This window comes from Rousettus aegyptiacus, unplaced genomic scaffold, assembly GCF_014176215.1.
Source record: "Rousettus aegyptiacus isolate mRouAeg1 unplaced genomic scaffold, mRouAeg1.p scaffold_m13_p_4, whole genome shotgun sequence".
Taxonomy (NCBI): Eukaryota; Metazoa; Chordata; class Mammalia; order Chiroptera; family Pteropodidae; genus Rousettus; species Rousettus aegyptiacus.
This window is the reverse complement of record NW_023416307.1, coordinates 157,660,822-157,682,125: the sequence shown is the minus strand read 5'-3', so window position 1 is coordinate 157,682,125 and position 21,304 is coordinate 157,660,822. Positions and strand designations below refer to the sequence as shown.

General features: G+C 50.7%; 1 protein-coding gene across 7 annotated transcripts in view; it reads right to left on the bottom strand.

The window, feature by feature from the left end:
- SUMF1 (sulfatase modifying factor 1) overlaps positions 1 to 8,663 on the bottom strand; it is a 58,355-nt gene extending 49,692 nt beyond the window's left edge. For all 7 annotated transcript variants that reach the window (XM_016133150.2, XM_036218474.1, XM_036218475.1 and 4 more), the window contains exons 1-3: positions 8,387 to 8,663; positions 3,722 to 3,895; positions 429 to 503 (exon numbers count right to left, since the gene is read on the bottom strand). In XM_016133150.2, coding sequence (XP_015988636.2) covers positions 429 to 503; positions 3,722 to 3,895; positions 8,387 to 8,656 — 519 coding nt within the window. In that variant the 5' untranslated portion in view covers positions 8,657 to 8,663. The remainder of the gene's footprint in view (positions 1 to 428; positions 504 to 3,721; positions 3,896 to 8,386) is intronic.
- Positions 8,664 to 21,304: the final 12,641 nt, after the last annotated feature.

Here is a 21,304-nt window from a genome sequence, read left to right as displayed (position 1 = left end):
ACCCCCAGCACCCTCCCGGACACTCTGGGAGAGCGGGCGCGCCCCTGCGAGTCGGGCCGGCTGCCTGGCTCGATCTCCCACAACCTCGCAGAGCACAGGGCCCTTTCGTGAACTGCACTGACCACGTGAACTCATAAACGGTGACACAGGACACTGTCTCTCCAGGCCAGCACCTGATGCCATGAAAACGTTAAAAAATATCCGCACTTCACCCTCCACTCTGGAAATGGCCATGAGCAAAGGAAACCCAGAAACATCTGGAGCCCAGCTGAGCCTCAGTTGGCAACACAGCGTGTCACCGGGTGCACAGGACAGAAGCTCAACCCAGCCGCAAACGGGTGGGTGCTGCGGGCGGGGAGGGTGGGTTTCACACCCAAGCGCTTTCGAAGGGTCAGTGAAACACGCGCGCCTGGCTAATCGCCACTTACCGCCTGCTGGGTATCCGTCTTCACCTGCTCGCTCAGCATGCCTTCGAAGACAAAGGAGTCGCCGAACTTCTCAGCCTGCAGGGAAAACGGAAATAAAATCCAGAAAAGGGTAGTAACGTGTTTCACGCGTGCCATTTTCTTTGCACGCTGTTAGTGATTCTTTTCCAAATAAACTTGAGTTTCTCTTATGACTTCCCAGAGGACTGAGAAATGACGTGAAAGCATCTGGCGTCCTATTCGAACAGGTGGCTGTCACTCAGAGACCATTCTCGTTCGAGGCTTATTTAGCCAGTGGGAACGCAGACTGGAAGAGATTAGCCCTTGAGAATGTGACGCTCCCTGTCGATGGAAACAGAGCTCCCCGAGCCTTACAAATGACTTCAGAAAATGATGGCGTTCTCTACACGCCAGATTGCCTCGCCAAACACTGGCCTTCGCTCTGCTCCTGGAACCGCACCAAACGAGGTAAACGGCACCGCGTGCTGATGTTCTAGCCCACGACGGTGCGACCGTGCTTACGCGTGCCAGGCGTCGGGCAGAAATCTGCTTCCTTACTTTTACTGGTCATTACTGTCTCGAGCCCTCGCGTACCTGGCTCTCCCTGTGGCACGGGACCCATTCTGCAGACACCCTCCGTCGCCCACGGCCCAGGGCACTGCCCCTCTGCCTTGCGCCTCCATTTCTGACTCTGCTCCTCCTCCAGGCCCTGCCCCGGGCTCAGCCCTTCTTCCCCTCACCAGAGCCTCTTGGGCTCTGTGCCATTGTCACAGATCACGGCTCCCGTCCCCAGAGACTGATGCTGGAGGTCTGGGGTGACGTCAAGGACCTGCTCGTGGGGACAGCTCAGCGGGTGATTCTAACACAGGCGGTCCAGGAGATCACGCCTGCAGAACACGCCCCACTGCTGGACAACCTCTTTCAACCGCACCGCTCTAACGACCACCAGCACGTCACACGACTCGCATCTCGACCCCCAGGCCAGTCCTGTCCTCACCAGACGGCAGTAACCGCCTACTGGAGCCCTGGAGCTCAGGCCCCGCGAGTCGCTCAAGCCCCTTCCCCTGAATGGAGCGCCCTGTCTCTCCTTCGCCCCGCACGGCCCGTGGCGCCCCACGCCTGAGGACCTCGGCCACTCTTCACCCACCGGCACGTGCCACGTGCCCAGCTCTGGGCTAGACGACGGAGACCCAACGTCAGTATGACACAGGCATGGTCCATCTCCTCATGCGCTTGCATGTGAAGGCGGAGACGAAAACCAAATCAATCAAGAGGAGGAGAAAAAAACTATTTACAGCTTTACTTGAAGGCAAAGATTATCAAGCAAAGGCTCCTTTTGACATAATGAGCAGAGGAAGCCTCTTCGAGAAAGGGACATGTAAGCTGAGAGGGCTCAGGAATGAGGAGCCAGCCATGCAAAAAGGGGGACCAGCAAGGGGGCAGGAAATTCCAAGCAGGGGGGAAACACGAGCCCCTAAGATAAGGAAGAGAGTGGAGTTTTCTAGGGACAGGAACAAGACGAGCCGGGCCAGGACACGGGGAGCAAGGGGCGTGAGATGCAAAATGAGCTTGCAGGGACAGAAAAACACTGCAAAGTGCCACAAAAACAGGAAGCGCTTTATCCAAAGCTGGGCTTCGGAACCCTTCCTGTGCCCTGCACCCCTCTGGCAGCATGGTGAGGCATAAAGGACGAATGAAATGTTTCAACATACAAAATAGAATCAATGATTACAAAGAAAACAAGTTATATCAAAATATTAATAAAACAAACGTGTGCTCTGCTAATAGGTGTAATTACGTGTAACGTGTATGTGCTCTTTATTCACACACTCGGTGAGATAAAGCAGCCCCCAGTTCCCGTGCTTTCTGAGGGGGGTGGACCCAACATTGCCAGTCGTCCGCCATAACAACAACGTGACAAAAAGCATCTGTGGTTTCTGCTGGTGACAAAATCGAGGTCCTGTTACGGCTGTGGCTGGCCGGCTGCTTCATGATTGAAGGAAATGCTCAACTCCACTTGGAAGGCAGTAAAAATCCAGGTGTGATTTTTCCCCACCCGTGTTCCTGGACGCCCGAAGTTCTGCTTAGTCTATCTGACCTTCACGGCGAACCCTGATCCAGCCTGCGTCCTTAGAGGTCTTCTACTGAGTCCGGCAGACTGCTGGGGACTTGATCTGCGAGGACGCTTATGAGACAGCATGAAAGGGACTTCTGTGTCCTCCAAACAGGTACAAAAAAGCCAGTCTGTACGTTTCAGGACAGTCCAAAGAAACGTGACCAGGTAAAACCAAACTCAAAAACTGTTCTGCTGCCAGGATTCATTCTCAAATTAATTTTTTCATTAAAAAAGGATGTTCGGGGACGTGGTTCCATAGTGTAGCAGTCAGCACGTCTGCTTTACAAGCAGAAGGTCCTGGTTTCGCACCCCTGTGGAGCCGCGGTCCATGGTCTACGGCCGCGCCACCCTGAACAAGCCCTCTGTCTGATCTCGGAAGCTAAGCTGGGTCGGGCCCGGTTAGTACTTGGAGGGGAGACCACCTAGGAAGACCAGGTGCTGTAGGCATAAATAATAATAATAAATAACAATTTTTTAAAAAGCAAAAAAGAAAAAAGATGTGTGAGTCTTGGGAAAAAATCAAGGACATGAACTCCAAAAACTGACAGTGAGGATAAAGTCCCCTGGTGAGAGAAAAACAGGAAGCCTACGGAACGTGTGTGTGTTTTGACACTCGCCGAAATCTGCGTAAACCAGAAAGCCCCCCTCTCTTCCTACTGCCACTTAGAGCAAACGCGCACCGTCGGAACTTGGCCCCGTGCTCCCGTGACCACGGGACGATGCCAGGAGCGGCCTCGGGGCAGCTCGCGGGCCGGCAGGCGTCGGACTAAACCCACAAACGTGAAAAGCTGCGCTTTGCATCTGCCGCTCACGGACTACGCAGTGCTTCTGGAAGCTCCGGAGAGGGCGAAGCGGCCTCACCTGACGTGCCGTCTGACACCCGAGAAGCCCAAGCAGACAGTGGCACCGCCTGGCGTGTTAAGGCACCGACACAATGGAGCGCAGTGGTGACAGGCACGGGCCCTGGGCCACGCTGGCCGGGCTGGCACCCCGGTCCCCACCGGCCAGCTGTACGACTCGGGAAAATCGCTTCGAAGCCTGGTCTGCTACATGAAAAGTGACCCGCCTCCTGGGGCTGCCAGGGCAGTGGCAGCAGACAAACGCGCGGGAGTGGCCGGCGCGGGGCTGGGCACGCGCGCGGGCGTCAGAGCGCCAGCCCCCCGCGCCCAGGCCCCGTTACCTCGGTCACGTAGCCGGTCGCGTTCACGAACTTCTCGAACTCCGCGTTACTGACTTCATAGGCGTCCATGTAAAAGGCACTGACGGTGACTCTCCTGGCGGGCGCCTCCCCATCCGGCCTTATCTGAGGGTCGTCCGTGCCCATGGTGAACACGCCGGCGGGGATGGGGACCATCTGCAGCGGAAGGGCGACACAGGGCATCACGGGCGGACCGGCGTGGGGCGCGGCGCGCCTGGGACGCAGCCATCAGGCCGTCACTCCCGGCTCCACGGAGGGCGGCGCGCCGGTCACAAAAGGAGGCACCGATTCTTTAGAAAAGCAGTTTCTCTGGCCCAAACTCTACACGCCACAAATCCCCGCTGTGGGAGCGGGTCTGGGGCGAGGGCCACCGGGCGGAGAAGGGCTGGAGGGCGGAGGCGGGGGGCACCCTGCCCCCTCGCACGTCTGCGCGTTTGCACCTCCGACACGCTCCTGTTCCTTCTGAGCTACTGCTGAAAGCGAATATAAAACTGCCACAGGGAACCCCTCTAAGAGCCCGCTGAGGGAAGGCGGGCCTCCGGCGATGGAAAAAGCTCGAATCACTGAAATGGAGACCAGGGCTTACCCCTGTTACGTCCTTGTCCTTAATTCTTTACTGAGATACTGACAGCGATGACTTGGTCCCTATCCGCCAACCCACATAAACTCTGAACTCCACGGGAGCAGTGGCCGAGGCTGCCCTGCTCACATCTGTGTCCCCAGCACTGACATCAGGTCTGAGGATGACACCAAAATCCTCCGTTAAGAAACACAACCCCTTGCTCAGCATCACGAGTCACGAGGAAAATGCCAACGAAAACCACAGAGGTTCTGCTAAGCACCCACCAGCACGGCCATAACCACATGGACAAAAACGAATGTAGCCAAGGTCGCAGGAATATGAAATGACACAGCCACTCTAAAAGTCTCTCAGTTCTTCAAAAAAGCCAAAAAATAAAAATAAAAAGAGCTACTATATGAGAATGCAATTCGACTCCTATGCATGTATCCGAGACACCCAAAAATGTATGTCTGTCTACACACACGTAAAGTACACAAACATTCGTAGGCACATGATGCATAAAAAGGAGAAACAACTCAAAAAAGGAGAAACAACTCTACCGTCCTTTAACTGATGAATAAACAAAATGTGGTACATCCATAAAATGGAATGCTAGGCAGCCAGAAAAAGGAGCGAAGCACCAATGCATGCTACAAAATAAACGCACCTTGAAAACATAAGAAATGAATGAATCCACACACAAAGGCCACATGTTGTATGAGTCCATTCACGTAAAATGCCCAGAACAGACGAGTCCGAAGCAACAGAGAGAGTGCGGACGAAGCATGACTGCTGCTGAGGACAGGGCTTCCTTGGGAGGTTAGGACACACTCGGGCCTGGCTCAAACGTGACCTTTTCTCTTAGGCACTTCCTGATTGTCCAGAAAGAAACGACTCCTTTCTTCCTCTCTAATTGATACGTACACACTCCTATAGTATCATCACTACGGAAAAATGACGCTTACATGTGATGTGTGTGTGGGGGGGAGGGGTGAGAGAGACAGACAGACAGAAACAGAAACCTACCAGAGGGTAAATGCCTTGATGGCAGGGCATAAGTCTTGTTCTTTTCTTTATGCCCAGGGCATAAGACAGAGTCTTATATGTGTGTCAAATAAACGTTTGTTGAATTAAACTAAATAAACAAAAAACACAGGAGAAAACTCAGATGACTTCGGGTATGGTGATGACTTTTACGATACAACATCAAAGGCACCATCCACTAAGAAACTGCTAAGCTGGACTTCATGAAAATGAAAACTTCTGCTCTTCAAAAGACAATGTCAAGAGAATGAGAAGACAAGTCACAGACTGGAAAGAAGTATTTGCAGAAGACACATCCGACAAGGGACTGTTTTCCAAAATATATAAAGAACTCTTAAAACTCAACAATAAGAAAACAAGTAATCTGACTTTACAAAAGGGCCAAACACCTTAATAGACACCTCGCCAAAGACATACAGAAGGCAAAGATGCTCCACATCATACGTCAACCAAACAGCAAATGAAAACAATGAGCTACCACTTACACACCTATTAAAACGGATGAAATCTGGAACACTGAAAACACCAAATGCTGGCGAGGATGCGGAGCAACAGCAACTCTCACTCACTGCTGGTGGGAACACAAAAGGGCACAGCCACTTCGGAAGACAATTTACCCACAATTTAGCCTTTTCTACAAATTAAACTTACTCTTGCCATCTGATCCGGCAATCAGCTATTTACCCTAATGAGCTGAAAACATGCGCACACAAAAACCTGCACCTAAGTGTTTACAGCAGCTTTATTCATAATCGGCAGAACTTAGAAGCAACCAAGATCCCTTCAGAAGGTGACTAGATAAACAAACTCTGGTAAACCCAAACAATGGAATATTATAAAAATAAGCTATCAAGCCATGACAAGCCATGAAGGAACCTTAAATGTGTATTACTAGGTGAAATAAGCCAATCCGAAAAGGCTACATCCCGTATGACTCCAACTACACGACATTCTGAAAAAGGCCAAAGTATGGAGACAATGGAAGATCAATAGTTGCCGGTGAGGAGGACAGGAATGAACAGGCAGAGCATGGAGGATTTTTAGGGCAATGAGAATACTTCATAGGATACTGTAATGATGGATACACGTCATCACACACTTCCAAACCCACAGAACGCACACCACCAAGAGCGAACTCTAAAGGAAAGTACGAACTTGGAGTAATTATGTGCCAGTGTAGGTTCATCGACTGTAACACACCAGTTTGGTGGGGGATGCCGATAATGGGGGAGCCCATGCAAGTGGGGACAGGGAGCACACATGGGGAATCTCTGCACTGCCTCGCAATTTTGTTGTGAACCTAAAACTGCTCTAAAAAAAGTCTTTTAAACAAGAAAAGAAAAAAGGGCCATCACTATGACCATGTACCTCTCCCATAATATTGCATTTCCCAAATTTAGAATAAATGGCTAAGTGTTAAATTTAGACCAAAATCATCTGCATATGAATTACTGAACAAATACTGAAACCAAGGAAAGGCGAGAAATAAAGAACTGCCTCCTACGAAGTCTTCTGTCTTAATAACACGGCTCCTTCAGGTTTAATCACTGGGGTAAAGGTCTTTGAAGGCTGAAGGCTGTGCTCTCAACAACCACTAGTTTATTTGTAACAGCTTGGCCTCCAATCACTAAAGTGAATGCAAGAACTAGCCAAAGATGGCCCACACGATGCTCTATCTGGACACAAAATCACTGTAAAGGAATGAAAGAAAAGTATATTTTATAAATGTGATTCAGGAGCTAATGCCACCCACATCCCATTCTGGAACCAGCTGGAACACTTACATGAGGAATGTTCAGTACTGGCCAGAAGGTTCTAGACAGACCGATGTGTACATGCAAATAAGACAGCTGCACTGTCAGCTACAAAGCGAATAAACAGATACAGGGCTTCCTGTTTAGCGGGGGAGAAACTGATGATCAATTACTATTCAAGTCAGAAAGGAATTTAAATCAGTATGGCCAATACACACGGTACAACACTAACCAGGCTCCCCACCCCACGAAAGAAAAACGCTAGAAATGCAAGTCATCCTCTGAGGAAAAATGTAAAAGGCCAATAATTATGCAAGATGAAGAAACAATAAGAAGGTCAGCTCCCGACCTAACCACCATACCTGAGACAGAAAAATTATGGTCCCGACCACCACAGAGCTCACAGCTTAGTAGGGGAGAGACCCTAACAGACCAGCGTCTTTAATAACTGTTATGGCAGAGTAAACCCGCACTGCTGTGGCAGCAGATCGGAATGATGAAGGGGGCAGAAGTCGGGTAGAGATGAGGGAAGGGGGGCAATGGTAGGTCTACCAGAAGGAGAACTTCTTCAGGGGTCAGAAAACCTGGGTTCTAGTCCAGCAAATTGCTTTCACAACCACACGAATGTGCAAGTGCCTGGCAGACGGAAAGAAGCAAGGAATGCTTGTTAACCTAGTCTATATACCGGAGCACCTACCGCATCCAGGCACAATGCCAGCCAAAGATAAATAAGAGCAATAAAGCTACCAGTGTTGACTGCGTCCTTCCCACGTGCCAAAGTGCTCGGGATAACAGGACAATAGGACGAGGCCTTGCCCTCATGAAGCACCGTCTCCAGGAAGAAACTGCGGATAAGTATAGAGCAATTTTAGAGCCCCGAGACCCAGGGCCCTGACTCCTTCACAGTCATAAGAGAGGGACCGGGACTTCAACTCCAATCTCTCTGACCTAGAAGTCTAAGAACCTCAGCAAAAAGACAAAATTCCAAGAACCACATTAATAAGGCAGGGTAGCGGGAGGAGGGAATGGGAGCTGAAGGTAAGAAAACGAGGGACAACTGTTCTCAAACCGAACTCTCTAACATTCAAAGTCAAGCTGAGCCGCCAAGAAGTAGCCATCAGGTGGGTACGGAGGGAAGAGTGACTCATCAACTCGGGTCGGCAGATGCGCAAGTTGGGGTGCGGCTGTAATCCGTACTTGCCTTCCTGCCGGCCCCTTGTCATGCCCATCCCAACCCTGCCGAGGACCCCGGCGGCCCCCATCGCCTTCTGGAAATGGAGGGCGCACCTTGCCGGGCGCGTAAGGCCGCTCGCCAAGGCCCGGGCCCGGGGCGTTCGCCTCACGCGAGTACCGGTGTGCGGCCGCCGAGCTGCCAGGGGCCCCGGACCGCTGGGGAGAGCCGCAGCCGCATGAGCCCGCGAGGGACGCCGCGCCCGCGCCGGCCCCGGCCTCCTCGTCCCCCGCCGCGCCGCCCAGCAGCAAGAGCAGCGGCAGCCAGGGCGCCAGACACAGCCCGGCGCGGGCTCCAGCAGCCGGTCCTAGCGCGGGCGCAGCCATGTTGTCCCGCAGCCATGTGACCTTCTGGGTCACGTGGCCCCGCCCTCCTTAAAGGGGCCTACAGGAAGTGGGCGCGAGTTACCTGCCTTCTCTCTAGGTACCGCTCTTTTGGTGCACTCCTTAGCTGTGCTAATGTCAAAACACAACAAAACAAAACCCTACAAAACTCATGGGCCTTCCGCAGACAAGGCGCCCCATTATTTCTTGGTTGAAAAAATTATAATCAAATTTATTTAGCATTTGCTATGTGCCAGGCAGGCACTGTGCTACATAAGCACTTTATTTTTTAAAAATCTCATCTAATCCTCACAACGAAGCTGCAACTGCAATATTGGGTTCGCAGAGGAATAAATGACTTGTCCAAGGTCACGTGGCAAAGAAGCGCCAAAAACGAGATTTAAATCGAGCCACACTAAGTCTCGCTCGCTCAGTGTCTCTAAAATGAAACTTCACACCCTGAGTTTGAACCATTATGCTCTGCTGTGGGCAATTAAATAAGCTTCCCTTAGCAGGAAAGTTAAAGCATGACGTGTTGACGTCACCAAGGAATACAGTTAGAGAGATCTAGACTCGGGGAGACCTACCACAGTGGCTCTGGAAGTGTCCCAGACCAGCAGCAGCAGCACCTGGGAACTTGTTAGAAATGTGATAGACACAGCAATCGCTGTAACAAGTTCTCCAGGTGATACCAATGCGTACTGATGCTCATCGAAGTTTGAGAACCACTGTTTTATGAGACCCAATTTCTTCAGGGGGGGGGGGAAAGGAAATGAAAACAAAAACAAGTTGAAGTGGGAACTTACAGATTTAAAATGACAATACATGAAATTCATCTAAATACTAATCCAAACCTACTGATCTCAAAATGTTTAGGATAACCAGGAAAATAAGACCACTGAATCAAATCATATCATATTGTCGAATGTGTTTTTAGTTTTTTTAGAGTGATAATGGTATTTGTGGAGTTTTTTTAAAAGAATCTCTATATGTATATATGTATTGTTCTATATACATATATATGGATAAAAAAATGTTCTCAGGGATTTCCTTCTTAAAATACGGGTGTTGGGGCGGTGGCTAGAAATGAAACACAATTGGCATGAGTTGATCATTGTCGAAGTCGGTTTATGGCTATTTGAGTGTTTGTTGTACTATTCTCTTTACTTACGTTTGAATTTTTTAATATAAAGGAAAGTCCTGTGGTGATCATTTTGCAATACATACAAATATTGAATCATCATTTTGTATACCGGAACTTAATGTAATGTTATATGACAATAATATATCTCGATTTTAAAAAGATGAAATTTTTAAAAATCCTTTCCTCCATATTGACTGTTTTGCAGCTTCCCACGAGGTCTGACACGTTTTCTTGTTGGAGATCACTGCCACTCGGTAAGAAATCTGTTATGACCATACCCATTAACAATCGATGAGGCCAAGAGGTCAGTGCTTGAACCAAGCTTTTCTGCATTCACTGTGCACAGTACAGATTCTGGCGTGCCGGTGAAGGAAACTTTATCGGCCCCTTCGCGGAAGTTCGGTCTCAGCCCTTGCCGTGTCCGCTCCCTTCCCAGACCCGATCGCCCTCGGCTCATGGTGCTGCTGTGCTCTCGGGCAGTGAGCTCCCTGAAGGCACGGATCCCGCCTATTTGTTTGCCACCGTATCAGAAAAATTAGGCCAAGGCCTGAAACATTATAAACACTCAGTAAATAATTACCGAATCAATGGATAAATAAATGAATGGCGGTGATCAGGATCGCTTTCTCTGGCCCCCGCTCCATTTTTATGTGAACACTTTCTGATCCTTTCTCCTGCTTGGGATTGGAAAAAAAGAAAAAAAAATTCATTTGCCAGATCCATGGCAGCACGCTGTGTACCTGAAGCCTCACCGATCTGCGCTGGCAACCAGGTGCCCCCAGCACAGCGGCTGAGACTGGGACCGTCAGCGCTCCTGGTGAGGGGCCAGTACCTTCTTTCTGATGGGCCAACCGCCCCCAGCATCCTACCCATAGGCGTCAAGCAGCCCTCTTATTGGTTACCCTCAATCTTACCGGCCACACACCGCCCGTGGGTCAAGTCCCCTGGCTGCCCCGCCCCCAGCCCCCATCACCGTTACACAAATTGTAGCTCTTCAGACTGTTTGGGACGAGTGCCACCAGCTAGCTTCCATTGCTCCAGGCCCCTGTCATCTCCACTGCCATCAGCGAGCTCCAGCTCTGCAGCTGCTTCAGGCATCAGCCCCAGCCCGCAGGGCAAGCTGCTGGTGCCTCCTGCCCAGGGCGTGCCTGGTGGCCGTGGGCGCGGTGTGTCCTCCAGGGCCTCCCACGGAACAGAGTCCTGGTGCGTCTTCTGGCCTCTCGGAGGAAATCCCAACAGCATCCCTGCTTCCCTGAGCTACGGAGTCCTCCATCGGCCTCAGCAACCCACGCAGTTCACCTTCATTGGGAGTGAGCCGTGGCTCTCCCCCGGCTTCCGAGGCCCCCGCGGCCCTCCCCCGGCTTCCGAGCCCCCCGCGGCCCTCCCCCGGCTTCCGAGCCCCCCGCGGCCCTCCCCCGGCTTCCGAGCCCCATCCGGCAGTGAGTTTGCCCCTCGCCAAGGTGGGAAATCCATGGCACCAGTGAGTCCCTTCAAGTCGGTCCCTTCTCGCTCATCCAATCTGAGAGCCAGGCTGGAGGTGGGGCAGCTCGTGGGGTGGGCAGGACCTTGCCTTGCGAGGGACGGGCTCTGCGGTGTCTTCCCACCGGGGTACCTGCTGGTTCTCGGTAGAAAGGGATGGGCCACCTCTACAGGCTCAGGGAAGTCCTAAGAGCCACCGGTCTCAGGGGCATCCACCTTCATGTCCCTGCCACACGGCTCAGCCCAGGTGTTTCCGCCATGACCCCTGACGTTAGCCTGGGCGGCCTGCGGGTTCTGAGCACCCGACACCTCTGTGGTCAGGGCCCTCACGGTCAGAGCCTGGCTCTGCTCTCGCGCAGCCGTGGATGGGGCTGCCGCGGAGGCCCCCGGCGCTCACAGGGCCTTTCTGACACGTGTAAGCTGCCCTCGTTTCTCAGGGGCTCCCCGTGGGTCGGCCGGAGTTGGAAAGAACCAGCTGTCTCGCTCTCCCTGGACGCACTGTCCTCTGTGCCTTTCGAACCTCTGAGCGGGCACGCTGGCTCGGACGCTCCTCCCCCCCGCGGACATTCTCCCAGGCCACCGCCAGTAACACCGTTAACAATTGGGCTGCCACCTTGCGCCAGGGACTATCCATATGCCATATGCCGCTTGAGATGGGTCCTCGTTGCCAGTCAGGCAGTGGGTGACCCGGTCCCCAAACCCCATTTGTCACCGGCTTCCTCAGAACGCTTCCGGGATCCACAGTCGACATGACCAAGATATAATTAGAAACGCAAAAGCGATCTTGGTGTGCCACCTGTGAAAACGAGAGGGCGGGGACGAGGAAGGAGGCGGCAGCCAAAGCCTCCACGCTGCAACCCGGGTCTGACACCTGGGAAAGGAGGGGCTCCGGCAGGGAAAGCGGGCGATGGGGGTGGGCGACTACATGGGTCACTTTGACTGGGCCGTGGAAGGCCCGATACCTGCTTAAGATCCTTTCCGGGTGTGTCTGTGGGTGTTTCTGGAAGGGCCTTGCATCTGTGTTGGCGGACTGATGAGAGCAGATGGCCCTCCCCTATGCGGGTGGGCATGGCCCATGCCCTTGGGGGTCTGTAGAGAGCACAGAGGTGGAGGAGGGCCTCCCACCCGGACTAAGATCTGCATACACCATCGGCTCACAGGCCTGGGAATGAGACTCCTGGCTTTCCTGGGTCTCTAGCTTGCAGCCTTCATAACCACATGAGCCAGTTCCTTATAATGAATCTCATTTTAGAAAGATAGATGATAGATAGATAGATAGATAGATAGATGATTGATTGATAGCTAGATGATAGATAGATAAATGATAGATGATGATGATAGATAGATAGAAACATAGATAGATAGATAGATAGATAGATGATAGATAGATGATTAATTGATAGATAGATGATAGATAGATAAATGATAGATGATGATGATGATTGATAGATAGCTAGATGATAGATAAATAGATGATAGATAGATAGATAGATAGATAGATAGATAGATAGATAGATAGATAGAGATGGATGGATGGATGGATGGATAGATAGATAGATAGATAGATAGATATAGATAGATAGATGATAGATAGATAGAGATGATGGATGGATGGATAGATAGATAGATAGATAGATAGATAGATAGATAGATAGACAGACAGACAGACAGACAGATGGATGATAGATAGGTGTAGGGGTATGGATATGTTGATATAGCTCCTGCGGGTGCTGTCTCTCAGGACCAGGGCAGTGCTGTCTGGACCAGTCCGACAGGAAGCTCGCGAGCAAAGGCTGCCCGTTGGAGGGGTCACGCGTTGGGCCGAAATGGCCGCACCTTGGCCATCCCCCCACATTCAGGCGTGGGCTGGAGCTGCGCCCGGAGCGGGCGTCCTCGGCCTGAAGCGCGGCCCACCCCGCAGGCGCTGCGGGTCACCTGCGCTCCCGGTGGCGCGTCCGCTCGCGAAGGGCGACCTGGCGCACGCCCCGCGGCCCGGCCCCCGCCTCTCCTCGCGCGTCCCCGTCTCGGCCCCGGGCCCTTCTCCCTGCTCCCAGAGCGGAGGGCGCTGTCCCACCTCCCGCTTCCCGCCCGCCCGCCGCGCTCTGCCCGGCTCGCCGCGGGCCCTGATCCGCCGTTCAGGTCTCGACACACAAACGTTACCCCTCAAGGAGGAAACGCTGCGTCATGCCACGTCAGCCACACCGCGCATGCCGTCGCGCACCTGTCACTACCTGAAATCATCTTGCTCATTTCTCTCTGCCCCCGGGATGGGGGAGGGGCGGGCAGGTACCGCAGTTTGGCGTCCAACGCTGCACCCCCCCGTGCCCCGAACAAGACAGGGCGCGTGGCGGTGCCCAGTGACTGTTTGTCGAATGCACGAACGAATCGTAGGACGATTAGAAACCTTCGGACGGTGACGGGATGAAGTCTGGGCGTCAGCGTCCCTCAGAAACACCCGTGGGACCGCTCCCGGAGGGCGGGGTCTTGGTCCCAGCAGGAGCTGGCTGCCTGACAGGGTGATGCTCACACGCAAGATGTGACTCTCTACCTCGGTGCCAAGAGAGTGGCAATGTGGCTGTCCTAGTGCCTCCGCCCACAGCCCTGCGACCATCGCTTCCATTCAGTCAACCGGTATCTGTCGAGTATCAAGCAGTTGCCAAGCATGACTCCAGGCACTGAGAGTTCAGCAAGGAACAAAGCAGACGAAAATTCTTGCGCTTGTGGAAGTGACATTAAATAAGTTAAAATGTGTGAAATACTTTGAACATTGCTTAGTACCTAAGAATAGCCCCCGAATTGTTAGTTACGATAATTATAATTATCAACCTGTTTAATATATAAAATGAGCATTCTAAAGTAGTTATTTTTACATAACACTTTCTTCTGCGTATTTAAACAGCATGAAATGAGGCAGAAAGAGTTGTGCCGCGTGGTTCTTTCATTCCTCCGGGTCATTGTGCACTGGAACCGCCTGATTAAAGCCTATTCAGGTAGGCTTTTCACTTCTGCTCATTGGCGCTGCAGCCGATGCTGACAACTTACACAGGGAGCACTTCTCGTTTCGTTTTTGTTTTGTTTTGTTTTCTTTCCTTGGTCAAATGGTTTGGTCTTCTCTCCCTCCTTGAAAGCACCACCCAAACGTGCGGGGTACGGAGAGTCCCTTACAGAAAATGCCAAAAAGAGGAGAAACGTCAGACGTCACGCTTAGTAACTCGTCCTTAACACGACAGAGCAGGCGCCGCAGAAACGGGGTGGCTCTGCTTCGGCAGGGGCCGGAGCCCCGTGAGCACGGACGGGAACCCGAGGCGGCGGCCGCTTCCGGGGCCTCGGCGGCAGGTGTCCCGGGGGTTCCCTGGTTGGCTCCGACCTCGGCTGTCCCCGCGGACGGCCTCTCCTCCCGGGTCGGGTCGTGCTTTCCTGCTCTGTCCTCAGGGCCTTTTTTAAAGTTTGCTTCTCAGCTTCCGCTGGGTCCCAGCACAGCTCCTGTCCCCAGCGAGCTGTGTGGCGTCCGCGCCACGCACAGCCTCACCCGGCATGGACAGCGCTGCTCGCGCACAAGACACCAGCTGCGCCTTACGACCGCGACAAGGAGGAAGCCCGGGGGGGCCCGGCCCCCTTTCTCACTCCACCTCGCGCCTCGGGCCACCAGGGGCTTACTACAGCTTGGTGACACTTGAGTCAGGCTGCCATCTCTGGTCCAATCAATCAGTTGTAATTAGAAGTTCGTTCCAAGGCCGTCCTGTGCATTGGCAATGATTGGTGGGCCCGATGTCACTCAGCAGGTCTGAGGTGGGCCGGAGAGTTTGCAGTTCTAGCGAGCTCCCAAGTACCGAGCTCCCAAGTACCGCTGGCGTTGCGGAGCCGGACCGGACTGTTTGCAAATCACCGCTTTGGTGAAACAAGCCTCTGGTGCTGCCCTGCAGGGCCCGTGCTGGCCCCGTGTTTTGCTCTCAGCGATGCTGGGCCCGCGGCAGGCAGCACGGCCTAGAATTCTCCTCCTTCGAACTGACCGTCCAGTAATTGTCCTGATGTTTCTGAACAGCAGTTGAGTGGAGAGAAAGATGAGAAGAAGCCAGAAATGGCACGAAAAGACATATAGAGCGACTAAAAGATGCTTTATCTGCCTTCGGGAAGAGGGAAGAAGGAATGCCGTGGGAAATCACAGCCAGGGCGCCTCCAGCCCCGAGCTTTCGTAGTGTTTGACGTCGAATAAAAATAAGGGAGAAGAATGAGTCCCAGCGTTTTCAAGGAGAGCTTCATAGTAAAGGGGAAGTATGTTATATATACACACAATGCATATTTTATACGTATATATGTCAGAGCCTATACAGTATCGGTTTTAGTATCCATTTATTTTGAAAGTGAAACATCTAGATGCTGAATAGGAAACACATCGATCAGCCCCTGTATGTATGTGAAGGGTATAAATGTATATTCCCTTTTCAGGCTTGAAACGATGCTTACCAGATCAAACGAGCTCCCAACCCTCGAATCCCTTTAGTTGCCTGGGTGGGGGTCTGTGCCCCAGAGCTTGGCGGTCACTGGGGAAGTCACTTCTTTCTGGGGAGACTAAAGCCGTCGCCTTGCCTGGTGTAATAGAGCGTGGGATCAGTGTCAAAGGCTGGGCTTCGGGTCCCGGCATCTGCTTAGGAGACTTTGGGTCCCATCACTAAACTTCTAAGAGCCCGAGTTTCCTATCTTGCCTACTTCACTTTATCGAGACCAGTTAGGCGGGTATAAGAAGGGAAGGAAACACCAGTTGGTATGGTTGCGATATCACCTTTATGCTGAGGCACGTGCCATTGCGTTGCTTCTGAAACTTCGATGTATCTTATGAGCCGTGGATACTTAGCTCTCAAAAAAATTGTTTTCAAAGCAGAGTTATATATTTCAGTAAATACAATCGAAGAAACATAGCTTTACATGTTCCTCTAATTGGCAAATAATATACGAATTCATTTTCTCTCCTTGTTCCTAGCTCTTGAAATGTGCTACTAGAGTCTCTAAAAGAACATGTTGTCCTAGGCTGCAAGAGAAGACTCTGGAAGGTAGAATAATGGCCCCCAAAGATGCCCACGTCCCAGTCTCAGAAACTGTGAACGTGTTACCTTATGTGGCAAAAGGGATATTTTGGATGTGATTAAGGTAAGGTCCTTGGGATGAGGAGATTATTCTGGATTACCAGGGAGTGCCCAACCTAATCGCACAGATCCTTAAAAGCAGCAGAACCCATCCTGGCTGTCTGTGGTCAGAGGACATGGTGACCATGTAAGAAGAAGGGTCAGAGAGATGCAGCGTTGTTGGATTTTAAGATGGAGGAAGGGACCACGAGCCAAGGACTGTGGGTGGCCTTTAGTAGCTGGAAAAGGCAAAGAAACGGATCCTCCCTAGAGCCCCCCAGAGAGGAATGCAGCCCCGCTGATGGCTTGATTTTAGCTCAGTGAAGCCATGTTGGATTTCTGACCTAGGGACTGTCAGATGATAAGCATGTGTTGTTTAAGCCCCGGCAGTATCGCCAGACACTGGCTGGAATTCGCGGATGCACAGGGCATCCAGCGGAGAGCCCGACGATGATGTGCTTTGACCGAGACACAGCTGGATGCAGCTGGGGGGTATGAGCATGAGAGGGGAGCTCTGCCCCTCAACCGCTCACTCCCACTGTTCTCCCTTGTCACCAGGAAGCAAGTGGTTTTGTATGGGTCAGGGCAGGAATTGAAGGGTAATGCTAACCATGCAGGATTTGGGCACAGACAACTGAGCTCAGCTCCCAGCTGTTGGGGAGTTCAGAGACTGCTCAGCCCCTGGAGATCTTGGGGACCTCTGGAACCATGGGCAGTCTCAGCCCTCCCTCTGGGAGATGGGAAGCTACGGGTCCCAGCCAGCCTCAGGCCAGGCAACCCAAATTCCTGGGGTCATTTTTCTGGACAGACTTCCCAGCTCCCGATTCACAGGCTCATGTGATGCCTTTGTGCCTATAAAGCTAATTCTCTAACCTCAGCGCCAGAATCCCCCAGAGGGCTGCTTTAAAACATGGGTCGCTGGCCCCACCCCCTGAATTTCTGACTCAGTAGGTCTGGGGCGCCACTCAAGAATTTGCATTCCTAACTATTTCCCAAATAATGCAGATGCTGCTGCTGGTCTGAGGACCACAGTTTGAGAAGCACGGGCATAATGAGTTCAAGCTTAGGACTGAGGCAGTCTTACAGGTTGAACTTACTTAAACTTTGAAATTCTTCACTTTTGCAGTCTGTCCAACAGGGTTAATAAACCCACCTCCTAAGACCATGATGAGGATTATGTAGAACCATCTACATAAAGCAGTTAGCGCATATTAAGACCTCAGTAAGTGGTTTCTAATATAGTGTGTTAACCATGATGATGATGATGGTTTTAAGGACGAATTACTAAGTGCGACGTATAAGACGGCAGGGACACATCCCCGGATGAGGCAATGGCAGGCGATAAATGTCACCTCAGAAACTGTCTCCCACCCACGGACGATCATTCAACTTGTAAACTCAAGAGGACTCGCAGGAAAGAGTCTGAATAAAGAGCTTCACCCACAAAACAGAATAAAGAGGAAGCAGAGAGCTTTAAAATCTTTTGAGAAAATTTGTCTAACAATAGAAAGAGGAAACTCATTTGGGTGTGATGCAATGGCTCCAGAAATGAATAAACTGGGCCAAGAGCAAATTAATTTGAAAATAATTGCAGAAAAGGGAACTGTGCCATGCCCACCCCTCTGGGAAATCTGACAAGAAAGTTAAGGTTTTGAGGGTTTTTTTTTTTTCCCTTCCCAGTTCTAGGATAATTGGTAATACAATCATGTGAAAAATGTAAGTCGCCCCAGGAGTGACTGACTCCTTTGTCCTTCCCCTGTGAAAAAATTCTTTCTCTGGGTCACAGCAACAGAAGAACGGGTTAGGTCGCTGGGAGACCAGGGACTCTTGTGCTTTCCCCACAGAAAAGTGTCTCTAGTGCACTTGGCCAGCAGATGGACCAGCCAGGAATCCAGTGGAACGAATCCCCACTCTAAAAGATAGTGGGTTTATTGTCACTTGTTGCGTAATTGATAAAATAAACTATATATAGATAGTGAAGGAGTAAGTAGCCTTAGGACCTTAATCGCGCCTTCCGTTTAAAATGACAGCGAGAATCAAGGGCTGGTTAGGACGGTGGAAAATGCGCTAAGTTGGTTTGGAAGCATCAGTGTTGACGACCTGTCAGGGGGCTGAGTGCTGGCCGAGGGTCCGAAAGCCTCTGCAAGGCCGGCCTCTTGTCCCCGCAGAGGCTGTGTTTGGCTGTGGGATCTGGAAGGACGCGTGCAGCTTTTGATGTCTGTCCCCTCAGTAAAAGAAAGGATCTACCGTGCGTTAAGCACTGTGGGAAGATGGGGAACCCATGGAGTCAAAGAACGTAGCATTGGAAGTTATTCTGAAAGGCACCCATGCATTCCAGGTTACACCCAAATCTGCCAGCTCTTTGCCATTGTGTGCTCTATGGATGCCGGCATCTGCCGAGTACATGTCTTTAGCAGGGCATCCCACGCATCGAGCAAAAGGTTTCCTAAACAGGTTTCTTCTCAATAACGAATGATAGAAACCCATGATTGCTTTCCCCCAAAAATGGACTTGAAAGGCAAACTCTACTGTTTCTTCATTTCCCCAAGACTTCTCTGCTTCTGCTACATTTTACACGAAATAATGGTGCAAAACAAGATTCGCGATTCAATGTCTGCAATTAATCAACATGTTATTGCTTGCTGATTGAGTTTTTCCATGAAACACATGAAAGCATTTTTCTTCTTCCTTGACTCTGTAGTGTGGGTTGACATGTCACCAAGGGCCATGCCAGTGCTTCAAAGCATTGTTCCGATACAGACTGGCATCGTAAGACATCTTTCTGTTCTTTTTAATATTGGTGCCTCTTCCCGTGTGATAATAAGTTAAGTGGAAGAGAAAAGCCTAATTTAATCTGAGAACCTACTTTCTCACACCGATTTGGGGTCAGAAGGCACACGTTCTTTTTTCTTTTCTTTTCTTTTCTTTTCTTTTTTTTAAAGGAAGTGCAACATTATACAAAGTTTTCCTAATAGCAGCTTCTCACCCTACTTCTCGAACCAGGTGAACTTTTACAAAACCAAATAAACATTTGACTTGTTCTGAAGGTCAAGGGATTATTCGTAATGCGCGAGTTAAAAATAATTAGCAGACACTTATCTGAACCATTTTTTTGTTGGAAAAAACAGATCTATTGTTACTCCATGGAAATAGTTTCATCGGGCTTTATTACAACATTTTCTGATTCAGTTACAAAACGAGGTACTCGAGTGGAATTCTTCTGGAAACAATAATCTTCCCCTTTTAAACACTCTTACTTACTTTGGATAAGAGTACCATCGGTTTATTTAATCCTCGCCCCCACCCCACCTCACTGCCCCCAAGAGGCCCTGATCTTTACAGGAGTGTTCGTTTGCTCCAAGGATAGCCAATTTTATCTGTTTCCCAAGGTGTTCCAGGTGTAGAATAAGTCTTAAGCCGCCTTGAAAATACTCGACACACTTTCTACTTCCTCTTCTCTTAAGAGATGACACGGTTATAAACGTAAATCAAAGGGCTCGTCCAAGGGAGATGTGAGGAGAGAAGCTACTCAGAAGCTGTTTCCCTACCTCACCTGCTGTATCATGTTCAATATAAGGGTTTCGGCGACAAAGGGGCGTCTTGGTGACGTGTACCTTTCACGGAGAAACACACCCGTGTGCACCGCCAGTGCCTGCATAGTGGGAAAGGAGTTAAGGAAGGCCAGAGGACTGGACAGCGCCCAGGCGATGTCCAAGGTCATGTCCAAGGTCATGGCTGCGAAGGTCTGCAAAACATTCCTAGAAAGAGGAAACAGCGAGGGAAATGGGGCGAAAGCCTAGCAAGGGCTGCAGCCTGCGCTTACAAAGCTGCCGGCCTTCCCCTGGGTCACCCTCCACACGCCATGTCTGAAACTCCCCAGGAAGGAAGGTGATGATAAATAACAATGCAGACGGCGAGAGCACCCTGCATTCCACAGTCTTCGCCATTCTCCCCAGTGCCCTGCACAGCACCTGGTAGGGGGCATAGGTACCCGTTACCTATCAATCCATACAGCCGAGCACTTAAAGAACCAGTACGATAAACTCTTCTTCCCCCTCCCCCATCCCTCCAATCCCACTTCCCCGGGCTGACTCTACCCCGCTGACCTGCCCTGTGAAGGAGCGACCTCAAACACTCCGTCGGGGTTGGACTCATGATGTGTATAGGTTACCCATATCCTAAAACCACGGTTAGAGGGAAATACCACTTTAAATCTGGGACCAAAATTAAGTGGGAACAAGAGGAAGCAGTTAAGTTGCTTCATACGGCATGGGAAGTGAAAAAGAAGCTACGAATCCTGCTCGTTTGGTGACTGAATTCAGTAGAACTCCCTGCCTGGTTCACCGACTAGGTCTATTGATCATTAAATCGCTTTCCCGGGAGAAGGGAAAAATGAAGCCTATAAAAATTCTCAAGTTTTCCACTTCCCTTTCTCATGCATAATTCCCTTTGCTTTTCTGGTTGACTTGAAAAGGCTCTGAGAAGAATATATTGCAAGCTCACCACAAATGAGATCATTCATAGCTTGGAGACTGTTGACATAAAAGTTGTCTAGTTCTAGCAGCTAGCTTGTTTTGCATTTTACCTAAACAGTTAGAATGTAGATTTTTAAATAGTTCGTTGTACTTAACTGTCACCTTCAAAGGTATAATTCTCCAGCATAACTGTGAAATGATCACAAAAAAATGGTTATAGAAACATCTATTAATGTTTCAAGATTTACACACACACACACACACACACACACACACACACACTTTGGATTATGTAAATATGCCTTTTTTGAGAGTGAGTTTTAGACATCATGAGGTTCCAGTTCCGAATACTTTAGGGTACAGCTGCTAAGGACAAGGGCATTCTCCTACATGACCACAATACCATTATTACACCTAGAAAATGAATAATTCC